Source organism: Lolium rigidum, chromosome 7, assembly GCF_022539505.1.
Source record: "Lolium rigidum isolate FL_2022 chromosome 7, APGP_CSIRO_Lrig_0.1, whole genome shotgun sequence".
In the NCBI taxonomy this organism is placed as follows: domain Eukaryota; kingdom Viridiplantae; phylum Streptophyta; class Magnoliopsida; order Poales; family Poaceae; genus Lolium; species Lolium rigidum.
The window spans coordinates 170,118,137-170,131,388 of record NC_061514.1 but is presented as its reverse complement, the minus strand read 5'-3'; the positions used below and the strand labels follow the sequence as shown (position 1 = coordinate 170,131,388).

Sequence of the window (13,252 nt, the reverse complement as noted above, 5' to 3'; positions counted from 1 at the left end):
TTGAAGAATTTTCGAATTTTAGTAATTCTCAAATTTGAACGTTTTTCGAATTTAAACATTTTTTGAATATAGACTTTTTCAATTTGAACAAAAGATAAAATAAACAGAAAGAAAAGAAAATAAAACAGGAAACAGAAAACAAAATAAGAAAAAAAAAGAGAAAACAAAAGCGAAAGCAAAAAACGCTAAATGGGCCAGGTCCAATAACGGACCAGGTGTGCGGCAACCGCATCGGCACCGACCTGGTCGGTGTATAGGAGTGGCGCCGCTTGAGCCCCCTTGGTTCCGGGAGACCGCCGCCCCACTTCCCCCTCTGTAGGGCCGGGCCTGGTCTAACGGCGCTCCGGTACTACCCTGGTCTTCGCCGGGTCCTCAGTCGGCGGTAGCGGGAGGAACCAGCTCCTGTCCGACCACCAGGCCGACGGGACGGCGCGAGGCAGGCAGGCGTGCGAGTTCCGCGGTACGGCGGCATCCAGGAGAGACGACGGCGGCGAGCGCGAGCATTTAGACGAGGTGCGCCCCCTGTCGCTATTCTCCTTCCGGCCCACGCCGCCGCCTCCGGCCGTGGATGTCGGAATCTTGGATGCCACTGCTGCCTTCCTAATTTCGTTCCGACCAGAGCGGTAATCTCCACGCGTTTGCGTTGCCTCGGATCGTAAGGCGTCGGAAGCTGCGTTTTTTAGGTTGGAAAATTGCCATCCCAAGACAAGAAGATGACCTCTCCCATTCCCATGGCGGCGGCGGCGGCGACGGCGGAAGAGACGCCGCAGTCTTCGTCCACCATCAAGGACGGCACCGTCAGCGGCACACTCCCGGAGGCCGAGGCCTTTGCCGTGCACTACCCTGGGTACCCCTCCTCTCCCGCTCGCGCCGCCCATACCCTTGGCGGCCTCCCCGCCATCACCAAGGTACACCTGAAACCCCCACCTCTGTCGCTTCCGCGGAATGACCCACCTCACAGCTTGTTCTCGTATGTTCCGTAGGTCCGGAACTACAAACCGCCGCCCGCCCACACCCCCGCCTCGGCCTCCACCCCTGCGCCCCCCCGCATCGAGCTCCGATTCCGCCCAGAGGACCCCTATTGCCACCCGGCCTGCGCCGAGCACCGGCCCTCCACTGGCCTTCTCCTTCGCCTCTCCAGGCCCAAAGGAGGTTGTGCGCCGCCGCGTGCTGAGGTGGTGGCGCGTGTCCATGGCGGCTACCATTTTGAAGGTGAGCGTTTGGTTTGAGCACAGCCTATTCGATGAAATGCCTCGTCTTTCTTAAACTTTCGGAATGGCCGTCATATTCCAAGACTTGGTTAGCTTTGTTGCTCCAAAACGTATCATGTCCGCTTAATGATTGTCATCCAGATGAATGCTTATCATCTGGATTGATGTTTTCTTTCAGAATCCAAACTGAGTTAAACAAGTCTATCTTTACAAGAAATAGCACAGGGACATGTTTTGTTGGGCTGGCACACTGCCATCTTTTCTGCTTATGGTTGAGGGACTAAAACAATACTCCCGCTATTTTGAAATAGACAATGTTTTGGACATTGACAAAGTCTCCATTTTTGTATCTTTGACTGTCAGATTTTGTATGTATATGTTAATGAAAATTATGAAACTACTTTGATGAATAATATTGTGGTACTATTTTCAATATATTTTTATAACACATTAATATCCAAAGTTAGATTTTTTCCCCCTGCTTCCTTTCGATGAAGGTATTTATTACAAATGGAGGTATTAAGAATGTAAGATACAAAGTTCTGCTTGTTAATCAAACCCCAACATTATATATCCTTCCGGCCTAGACTGAGTTTGTGAATTGCATTTATGGTAAAATTATCTAAAATTACTTTCCTCACGCAAGCTGCCCATTTATGGCATAGCCTTGTCTTGCATATTATTTGCACTATTATGATTCTGGAGTCGAATAGATAGCTAAGTACCACCACCTGTCAAAATATATAAATTCGGAAGTTTACATGTCAAACTATGCAAGGTTTAGCGTAAAAGAATTGTGCCTGATGGTGCCACGACCAACAATGTCGTGAGACCTGGGCGTGCAGCATGCCCGTCACTGCGTACCAGCTGGCCGCTGCACACCAGCAGAGATGATGAAGTAGTATAAATGTGGCTTGTGATACAACTGGAACTATCAGTATATCTGTGGCCATCGCTGCACCCACCCCTTACATCAGTTGTGCCACTTCAAGGAGGGCGATTCCTTCTGGCAGAATGTGTCCACAGATTATTCTCTTGTTCTACTTTTCATAGCTAGTAGATTAGGATACGATATGAATACGGGAGATTGTACATTGCTGATATTCAAGTTTATGCAGGTATGTCAGATTTTCAGCATGTCGTTCCAGTGCATGCTGCTGAAGTGAGAAAAAGAAAACGGTTAGATCGTCCAAACGCTAAAGATGGTTTAGGCAGTGGTATGCTACTTTCAGACTTTCTGTCTTTGATGATGCAATTTTCTTATTATTACCATTTCTGATCATTGCTTTTCTCTCCTGCATGGCAGATAAGGCAGGAGATCTAGAAACAGAGGATGGAGATGTCATGATGCTGGTACCACCACTCTTCTCAATAAAGGATACTCCGACAAACATAGCGTAAGTGATGCTAATTTCACATTTAGCAATGAAATTGAATATCGGTTTATTCAACTTTTTTTGATATTTGCGTTTCTCTTGATTCCTTTGGAGAAGGTAAACATATGAACTTGAACCTAAAATTTGTTACTGTGATAAAATACCTGATAATTGTTCTAAAAAATAACATATATGGTGTGTTGGATGCACATATTCCTATGATGCACCATGTGGGAATATTTATAAGTACTCTGTTATGCTGCTGATACATCAAATATCTGCTGGATATGTAAAAAAGATCATGGGATATATCTTGTGCCTTGAAATAATTGGAAGCCAAAACATGCTTTGTAGATTTATCATGACAACTTCTGATTGAATAACTCATTGCGCAAACATGCCAAGTGAGGGATGTCTGATTCTTTTATTTGTCATCTACAGTGACTAATCTCTTTAGCTTTGTGCAATGAGATTAGTTACTTTTCCCTAACGGAAAAGGAATTACAGTAGGTTACTTTTCCTATAAGTGACTTCCTGTCACACACATGACTTCTGGTGCCAAATGTCCTTCATCAGCACAGTTGTTCCTATGGTCAAACCCTGTCAAAGGACTGATAGTGTCATTAATCTCCATAAGGCATCAACAGTACTCTCAGATTTTTTCAGAATGCTTGCCAAATCTTCTTATATAACTTAGATAAAACATGTTTGTCCGACCTGCTCATAATTGATACAAAACGCATTAAAATCATTTAAGACTAAACGCGAGTCTATGTTGCAGATCATCTGGAATTAGCTGTACTAGCTTGTTTAAAGTTCCACTATTTTCATATATTATATATGTGCGAAGAATATATCATTTAAATATTGCTTAATAGTGTTTTCTATAAATTTGTAGGCTTCTACCATCGTCCAATGCACTATCCAAGAGCATGCAAAGGGGAGTTGTACGGCATCGGTGGGAGGTATGTCCTCCTTGCATGGACTTCTTCTGTTGTTTATCTCTTACAGTGATCTCTAGGTTCTCGGGAATGTCTGCTTATTGTAATTGTGCCATTTCTCATTTTACTCTTTTGCATAAACTGTACTTGGCTCTACATTGCAAGAATGCTCTAAATAGCAGTAAGTGGTCAGCAGGTCAGCAATACGCCACCCAATTTGAAAGTGCTTTGAAGCGGGCTAACAGTTACAAATATTAATATTCATGTGAAATTTGGATTTCCTTATTAAAAAGACGGAGTTGGTGAGTGGTGGTATGCTCAACATCTCTCCTGTTCCACCTTCCTTTAAAATAGGATATCTGTAGGAGTTACAACTGGGAAGTATGATGTTTATTTATCTGTAGCAAAACATGGAAATTCAGGTAGTCATAGAAAACACACACGACTAAATAAGGAGTCCTTAATTTATATACTGTTTCCCATGTGGACATTGCTAGGGGTTTACTCCATATCAATGTGTCTTCTGTTGTGCTGTCAAATCCGCTTCCTTGATAGTTTCTTGACGAAGCCAATGTGTATCTTCTTGAGGAAGCCCTTGTGAATCTCACCAAGGAAGCCTCAGAAAAGAGCAAGTAATTCTTCCGGGTGCTATATGTCTATGCGCGCTAAGGGTGTGTTTGGTTTGTGCCCAAGATTGCCCTACCAAAATTTTGGCTAGCCAATATTTTGCTTGAGCTATTCCTTGCCCACAAGTTGGCAACATTGGCTAAAAAAATGAACTAGAGTTGGTAGTGGAGCATTGGCAAGCCAAAAAGTTGGCAACTATACAAACAAGAACCAATATTTTGGTCATGACCAAAAAATTGGTAGGGTATGGTTTGGTAGCAGTCCAAACACACCCTAAACCGCTAACCTGTCAAGTCCAGCTAAACTGATATCAAGGTTGCTAAACCTTTAAATTTTGTGCTGTGTATTGCATTATTGCGTGAAGATAGGCCTGCCACTAACCTAATAGTGCCGCTACCATTGACACATAGGCTGTTATTTAGGGAAGTGTTAGTTCCCTGTCTCACTTCTCCTATTTCTTCTTTTATTACACTACATTATTTGGCAAAAGCAAAAATATGTGTAACTATGCAGTACCTTTGACTGTACTTGGTGCTGTAACATTTATCACTTTGAAGGAGGGTAGATGGTAACCTCTTACCACTTGGAAATTGCTCATAGTGGCCATGGCTCTATATCATATCTTGCTGGTTTATGGTTTTCTTTTGTGATAGGATGCTGAAATTTCTGTAGAGGTACAGTCCGTTGTTGTTAGATAGACTGCCTCTGCCCCATCAATTTTTAGAGGAAAATGGGAACACTGCCTTCATAGAACTGTTTCTTAATGCTTTCAGGCACTCTTTAATTTAGCGGGCTTACTTCAATAGCATTTTGGACATTTTTTGCTACCACCTCCTCTCATCCCGCCGCCTCCTACATTGCCTTCTCTTTCCCATTGTACTTGGTATGAATTGGCTTGTTGACTGATTTAACTATGGCTGTTTTTCTTTGTTTGCAGATGGATATTGAACCAACCATTGCGCTTCCTTTCAACATTCAAGATATCCTTTATTTAGCATTGTTCCATCAAGTTTGTGTAAGTTCTTTTTTTATAATAATAGGATAATATCTTACATATTACTCTGGGTTTATGAAATTTTGGATCTTCCATCTGAGTTCGGGTATTGTATTGCCTTGTATTTGCCATCAGAAGCATTTGTCACTAGCGTGCAGTGCCACTTTTAGCAGTGGTGTGACTTGGTCTGAGGTAAAACATGTGGCATGACCTGGGTGTAGGTAGCTGATAGCTCGCCCTTTGGTCGGTATTGTCACTGTCCTCAAATCAAGGAGACGAATACTAAGTAATCATCGAGCACAGGTATTTGTTTTCACACCGTCGCCATTAAAAGTGGATTGAATCATTACTGACATGTGTTTCCTGTAGCATACAAAAATGTAACTTAGTGGCAGAACCAACATTTTGCATACTCTGAGTGGCATATAAGATATTGCCATTTGTGTGTATGTGATATTCAAATAGCTAGACCTTGTCGTTTTGGAGCAAAATGGAGAAATAATAAAGTAAGCCTAAGAGGAGTTTGAAAATCAAGAGCTGAAAAAAAAAGTAGACCAAAACAATTAAAGAGACCCAAAATGGAAAAGAGAGATTTTCGCATGAGGAGGTTAATATGTTTCTGTAGATTTTGTGATGATAGACTGATAGTTGTTAACCTACCCGAGTCTCGCATTTTTGTTGAGGGGTGAAGTTCTACTGAATCCCATTTTGTGTTGAGGGGAAAAGTTCTATGTGCCTTTTATTCTTAGGAACAAAGATTTTTCTTTCTCGATTTGAAAATGATTTCAGTTATCACTCCGCCTTGCATAAACATTTTACTCTTATAACTCAACTTCTATTAGCAACTGCTGTAAGACATACAACTTAGAGATTCTTACCAGAAAACAAATTATCTTCCTCACTTCCCTAAGCTATATTGCATTTCCACTCCTCTCAAACATTGGACATGATGCAATTTACAATATTGCCCTTGTTACCTTAATTGGCATTTACCTGTTCCTAAGAAGATCAATTGGGAAGACCACATACCGAAGAATTCATCAGACTGGGATTGGCAGATGGCTGTGTGCAAATTGTTTGACGAGCGTCCTGTGTGGCCAAGACAGTCACTTTATGAACGTTTGCTTGATGATGGTGTGCAGGTGTCAACAGGCCAGTTCAAAAGGTTTCATTGTTTTTTTCACTTTTGCTGACTCGATTTATCATTTAGGCCTTTAGATATGTCTTAAATGTCTTTCAACTATCATGCTCTTCATTCGTAATGTTTCTTTTTGTGTGCTTGCTCAGCCTTCTGTTTAAAGCTGGATACTACTTCTCTACCGGACCCTTTGGTAAATTCTGGATCAGAAAAGAATATGATCCTCGTAAAGATCCTGAGTCACGAATGTAAGCAAAGCTATTTCATTAACTATTTCTTATTTGACACCCATTAGATGTCTCCTAGACACTAGAGCCTGTTTCTAAGCACAGCTACTTTCTTATTTGACATCCATTAGATGATCAGTGACCATAAAGCTCTCGTTTCTTCTGCAGAACCTATGAAGTATAAACTACCATCAGAAAATGTTTTAAATGAGCACTCTAATATCAAGCATTGACAAGTCTTGTTTTTCTGAACTATGTATTAGACAAAAAGCTTGACACTTCCATTGTTAGACTACTGCTATCATTTTTTAAAAAAGTGCATAAATGTTGTTGTTCAGTATATGGATAATGCATAATGGGCTACTTAATTAGAAAGTGCAAAGGAGAAGGGAAAAATTATTGCTAGATGTCTTCTCAGATGAAGTAAGAAACTGAAACATATCCTCCAAAGCTTGTAGGCTCCTGGTTGGTTCAGAATTCAGATTAGCGAAAAACCATCCAGTTTCAATCCTCTGTCAGACTTGTATGCTAGAGCAGCATATCTGTATGTCTGTCTTGGTTTAACAACATATCTACTCCAAGGTTAGTAACATGCTAGCGATCGTATTATAACACTACCACCAAAGTAGCATGGTAAAAAAATATCCTGTTAACTAACAGCGATGATCAAATCTACTTCCTAACTAGCATCCATCATATTCTGAGAAGCCCTTCTTTGAGGAGTTCTTTATCCTGAAAAGTAACTTCTATCTATGAGGAGAAGAAACTTCGTCAAAAACATTCTTTGGCTTTGCAACCAAATGTTCAAGTAATCCGGAGCAACCAACTCCTAAAAAAGAGTATATTCATAGCTAGATTTCGTGCATCCAAAATCTTTCTTCACCTCTGCATTTCATTCTTGTTTTGGAACTATATTTTTAGCTGTTCCAGAATCTTTTAAAGCTGCTTTTCTTGTGCTAGATATCAGAGAATTGATTTCCGCATGCCTCATGAGCTAAGGAATCTTCAAAAGAAAAATAACTATGGGTGAGTTATATGTTTCTTTTAGCTTGCATTTTGAGACAATGGTATATTGCCGCAACATTTTAAAAGATCTGGCTCTCAATTGCCCCAAGGTTTCCTGTATTAGTGGATTGTTGTAAAAGTACTTTCATAATACTAGTCTTACTAGCTTTTTATACTGGTGAAAGAACTTAGTGGGCAAAGTTGCATGCTCTACTCCCTGCCCTTGTCCAAAACAGAATGCACGTGAATGGCAGCACCGTTTTGAAGCTCATCCTGATATTTCTGCCAACTCTCCCGCGAATCCAGTGGACGCTAGTGTTATACGATTTAGTTATGTATAAGATGCTGACTCTCTTCCGCAACTAAAATATTTGTCTGTCCATCTTTCAAGAGCACCAAACACAGTGAATAACTATACCGATTCTTTACATTAGCTTGCTGAGATTTGAGCAATAACAAATATGTTGTGCTGCGTAGATTTCTCAGGCGAAATATGTGGAATATTCATCTTTGGAATAAATAAAATATTATGTTAGTTTGATTGTCGTAGAAAAGGTCAACATAGTAAATAGTGAGGAGCTGTGTTTGGAGGTAAGTCGGCAGTTGTGTTTCATTGTGGTGCATCGAGTTTTTGGGTATAGTTATTGTGAACATAGTTGTTTCCAGCCTGCCACCTTATAGTGATTGGGCTGGACTTTGTAGAGAACTTGAATGTAATTAATTGTGAAACTGCCGTAATGGGTATGTGGGTCAAAAATTATAGATGGTTCAGGTACTAATCTCACACTGCATGCCCGTAAAGTGTTGAAGCTTCGTTACAGATCGCAAAAAGTGTCTTTGGCATATTCTAGTTTTCTACTAAGGGTTTTATTTAAGTACTCTTGAAATTGCCTACCAAAACGTCTTATATTAGGCACTGTTGGGGAAATCGTTAACTGGTAACTTATCGGTCAGCTGGCGAGTTGGGGATTAATGGACTAATCGGCCAGTTAATCAATTTATCGGCCGATTAATCAGTTTATCGGCTACTCGGTGGCCCTCCGAGTAGGGATTAATCGGCCAGTTAACTGGTTAATCGGCCGATTTTTGTAACAGTGATATTAGGGAACCGAGGGAGTAGGTGTAGTAATGCATGTTCAACTTTGATTTCTATCAAGGGTTTCTGTTGAACTGTTGGTCATTGGACATGACTAATATGATTAGTACATGAGCTATGTAATATAATCCCGGTGTCCCGATATGGCGAACAGATGCTTATTAGCTCTTCACTTTCATCTGCATCAATCCAGTTGAACCTTTATCCCGATGAACCTGCCCAAATATATATGGTTCCTCACTTTCATTCTTCCAGATGATTGTGGTGTCCAGGGCCTGGTGGTATTGTTGTTTGTCCATGAACGCGGGTTCCGGATGACGTTGTTTAAGTTCTTCTCTTTTTAATAAGAAGGCCTTCACAATTGCTGCTTATGCTTCTACCCCCCTGCTTATACATTTTATTCCTTTTGCATTTAAGATCTGAAAAGTGGTCAGACATGTGCAAGCTTGAAAGGATGCCATCGAAGAGTTTCATTTCCCTGCAATTATTTGAACTGAAGGACGACTTCATTCAAGCAGAAATTAGAAAACCTTCTCATCAATCGACTTGCTCAGTGAGTAACTACATATTTATTTTGAGGCTTTCTTGGAAAGGAAAAACATAAACAATGTGTGGGCATACCACCTTTACTATTACTTATTTACTGATGTCATGAGGGTGAATTAACATTATGTGTCTTTTGGGTGGACTCTGGCCTTTAGAAATCTAATTTTAGAAGTATAGTTATCAGTTAACTCATTAGCTCCTTGTACAGTCATATTAAGTATCTTGAGGAAATATGGCAGAGAACAGCTAGTAATATGAAATTTCACTGACCACTTTGCCTGCTCGCATACTTTCACTGGCCACTTCCAATTGCCAAGCTTACTCAACTTTTGCTGTTATCATTATCTGTGAGATAATCTTGATCCATAACTTGTACCAGTAGTCCTTTTTGTCATCAACTAACTAACTCCTATTTAGCAATATACAGGTTGGTTTTCTCAGCCAATGATTGAAATGTTGAGGTTACAACTAAGCATAAGGTTCCTCTCATTATGTCCTAATGAAGATGCAAAAAACATTTTGAGGACTAACCATGAACGTATTGAAAGGACGAAAAAGCAGGAAGTCTTTTGCAGATCTGGGAAATTGAAGGAAAGAAAAGATGTTGATGAAGGTTTATTCTGTTTCATCTTACTTTAACACTATTCAAATGCATATTTGTCCAATCCATAGGGGCTCTGGCCGCTGTGCAATCTGCAGACATAATGTGTGGTTAGTTTTTCACGTTTTGTAGACCTCTTAATGAGCTATGAGCAGTATGAATATATTACTATCTGAATGGCTCAAAACATTTCTTATTGAGCTAAATATGCTGCTTGGATGGCTCTATCTGTAATTTTATGCAGACATGGATCTTATGAACCTAGCTTTGTGTGCTGCTACTACCTCCATTCATAAAGCAAGGCATATAAATTTAGTCAAAAGTCAACACCTACTAAGTTTGACCAATTATATAGACAAAAATATGAATATTCACAATACCAAATCAATATCACTAGATTCACCATAAAACATTTTCTTACAATGTACTTATTCAATATTGTGATGTTGATATTTTCTACTATATGTTTAGTCAAACTTAGAGCACATTGACTTTTGACTAAATTTATATGTCTTCTTTTATGGAATGGCGGTAGCATTGTGGTTTGGGTGCTCGTGAATGTACGAGAAATTCCTAAAAGTTCATAGTACTAACACATTAGAAAAAAGGAACTGTGAGTAGAATCTTCACAATCTTCTACGGTATTTGTTTGCAGTGAACACGTTATCATGTTTCTGCACACAGTTTTGCATATCCACATTCTAACTTGTTCTAGTACTATGTTTTTATAGGAAAATTACAAACTGATACATGCATGCTAACATATGGGTTCATATTTCTATTACCCAATTTTATGCATGCTCTTTTTTTCTTTTACTTTTGTTTGTAACTTCGTATATGATGAACGTAAAAGTTCAGCTCAGTTGGTAGCTCGTATGTTTGATGAGCATATGTTTGTTCTTCATGAGGGATGCTTAAGCACACCCATACTTGTTAAATCCCATTTGTTCTGCAGAAGCACCTGGCATACATGCTGGATCTGAGGATCAAGTGGACACTAACAACTCTGATAGTGAAGATGATGATGACGATGAAGAAGAGGATAAAGAGGAATCAGATGGTTATGATTCTCCATCCATGGTATGTCACTACTTGCACCAGTTTCCTATATGTGGGTGCTGCAAAAACTAATCCTCTAATATATGTATGTAGGCCGAGGATGTTCCTGATTTCACCTTACATGGTTCGTGTATCCTTATACAATTCATTACCATTTTTTATTTCTCATAGACTTTAAGGTAGCAGTAAAGGTATTATGTTGGTTAATAAAGAAAACTTTTACAACATGTTTTGCTACAGTTTTACAAACATTCTGCAGAAATTAATTCATGTGCATTCCATGGGGGATCTAATCTAAATAAGGATGTATCTCTGATAGTCCACCCCATGGAATATTATCATGTTACTTAAATCCTTATTTAGATAAGATTGAGTGTCAATTTGGTTTATGTTCCAAAGACTCGCCATGGGTTTTAGCTTTCAGTTTGGAGCAAAAAAAATAAAGGAATATTGGAATATTATCAGGTCACTTACATCCTTACTCAGATAAGATTGAGTGTCAGTTTGGTTTATGTTCCAAAGACTCGTCATGGGTTTTAGCTTTTAGTTTGGAGCAAAAAAACAAAGGAACTGGACTCTGGTTGCATAGCAAAAACTGGTTGGTTTTCCTTGTGAATCTTTCAAAACTTCCGACTTAGCAGATTTTACATTCTTAGGTTGCAGTTGAAACTATGTTTTGTTCTTTTTGATATATATGCATGTTGATAGTTGTGTTTTGTGTATTGACACGATAAAATGATTTACCTCAAAAACTAATCCTCCCATGGATGAGGTCCGAAATTGTTTTCCTATTAAAAGTATCAGACACACTTGGAGAAGGCTTGTCCACTGGATATCTTGAGGAGGTTTTGCGCAGCTTCCCACTAAATGAACATGGCCAGGATAAATTAGGCGACGCCCTTAATAATGCCGAAGCAAGTGATGGTGAGTTCGAAATTTTCGAACAGCCCAGTGATGATGAAGATTCTGATGGGTAGGACTTTTTGGGGAGAGTGCCAAGGCAACATTGAATTGAATTTTACAAGCTGATGACGCGACAAACTAGCCATTACTTTGCTTATTAGATATTCTTACTGCACAGGCTCTAGGGCTTATTTAGATTTCATCTCAGGTTGTTTAGATATCAACTGATTTGGATGAAGCTAGACATTTAGCCAAGCTTCGTTGATATGATATTGGATGTAATGACAAACACTTTTACTGTAGTTGTCCTGCCAGCTTTTTCTTTTGCTTTATATTTAAGATGATAACTTGTTCCAGGAATGGATTGGCACTGTCATGCACCTTTTCTGGTCGGCAATTTACACAAAAATAACTCTTACGAAAAAATTGCACAAAATGATCCTCCGGCCAAACTATTTTACGCTTCTAACCTTTTTGTGTGGCGCCCTTCGTAAGGGCGCCACACATTCTGTTATACGTGGCAGCTCAAGCTTGCCAACCAACAATGTGTGCGCCGCTCCCACAGGCGCCACATAGATAGGTGTGGCGCCTTCGCAAAGACGCCACATAAAAAGGTTAGAGACGTGAAATAGTTTGGCTGGAGGATTATTTCGTGCGTATTTTTTCATAAAATATTATTTTTGTGTAAATCGCCTTTCTGGTCATGGGTTTGTGGTTCTTTTTCTGCGTAACTCCTCTAATGTAATCCAGAGCGCCGAGTATGGTTTGTTCAAAGTCGTCGCATTACTTAAGCAGGCCATTTCGTGGCTTGTTTGTCATTTTAGTCCTGGGCAAACCGTATCATCCTGCAAGGTCTATTTGCTAGCGGCATGGTGCTCTCAACCTTGTTTTGGTGAAGAGGGGAAGTTCACTGTCTGTGGGACAGCGGAAGATGGTTGCTCTGTTGCTGTCGGCATTACTGTGGTCGGTAGGTGATCAATACTATAATTTCCAATGAAAAATTAGAATTGCCGGCTGATATGGACATATCTTATTGGGTACCCATTGTTACCATACCTAGTGACAACTGAAGGCTCGTGAAGCCCAAAATGCAATAGAACCTGGTGTGCAACACAAGTACAAACCCCGTACAGAGGTAGTTGAATATGTAACGGATCCAGAGTCATGAGACCTGGCCTCCTATATAAGGATCATGAGTAACCGACGTCGAGCAAGGATCCACAATACGTGACCTAGAGCACATCATAGCCATCACGACAACATTGTAACCCTAATCATTATCAATCAAGAGCATACAAGCAATGCATATCATTTTTCCTGGGGGGTTTGAAGCTGGGTAAATTGCGTCCCGTGTGTTGTGTAGTTTGTATGCCGACGAATCCACCAACGCATCTTCTTCCCTAAAAACTAAGTCCATAAGTTATGGGCAATTGTCGTGGTACCCCCAAGTCCTATGTTGTCTTCGCAGCTGCGGCCCACTTCTGGCATGCCTCTAGATAGGGATGCCCTTAGCGTTGCTCTATACTAG

The 13,252-nt window shown here is 40.2% G+C and overlaps 1 protein-coding gene across 2 annotated transcripts; it reads left to right on the top strand.

Annotated features, from left to right (window-relative positions):
- The first annotated feature begins 365 nt into the window (after positions 1 to 365).
- On the top strand, positions 366 to 12,080 carry LOC124670730 (general transcription factor 3C polypeptide 5). Of its 2 annotated transcripts, none has more exons than XM_047207206.1 (15): positions 366 to 513; positions 684 to 908; positions 984 to 1,212; positions 2,330 to 2,428; positions 2,518 to 2,608; positions 3,486 to 3,552; positions 5,093 to 5,135; positions 6,143 to 6,314; positions 6,437 to 6,535; positions 7,475 to 7,540; positions 9,033 to 9,168; positions 9,579 to 9,774; positions 10,718 to 10,842; positions 10,915 to 10,951; positions 11,626 to 12,080. In XM_047207206.1, exons 2-15 carry the CDS (start codon positions 714 to 716, stop codon positions 11,796 to 11,798), a joined length of 1,728 nt encoding a protein of 575 aa, XP_047063162.1. In that variant the 5' UTR covers positions 366 to 513; positions 684 to 713; the 3' UTR covers positions 11,799 to 12,080. The 2 variants fall into 2 exon arrangements, with proteins under 2 accessions (XP_047063162.1, XP_047063161.1); XM_047207205.1 differs by having other exon boundaries at positions 498 to 513; positions 620 to 908.
- The last annotated feature ends 1,172 nt before the right edge of the window (positions 12,081 to 13,252 follow it).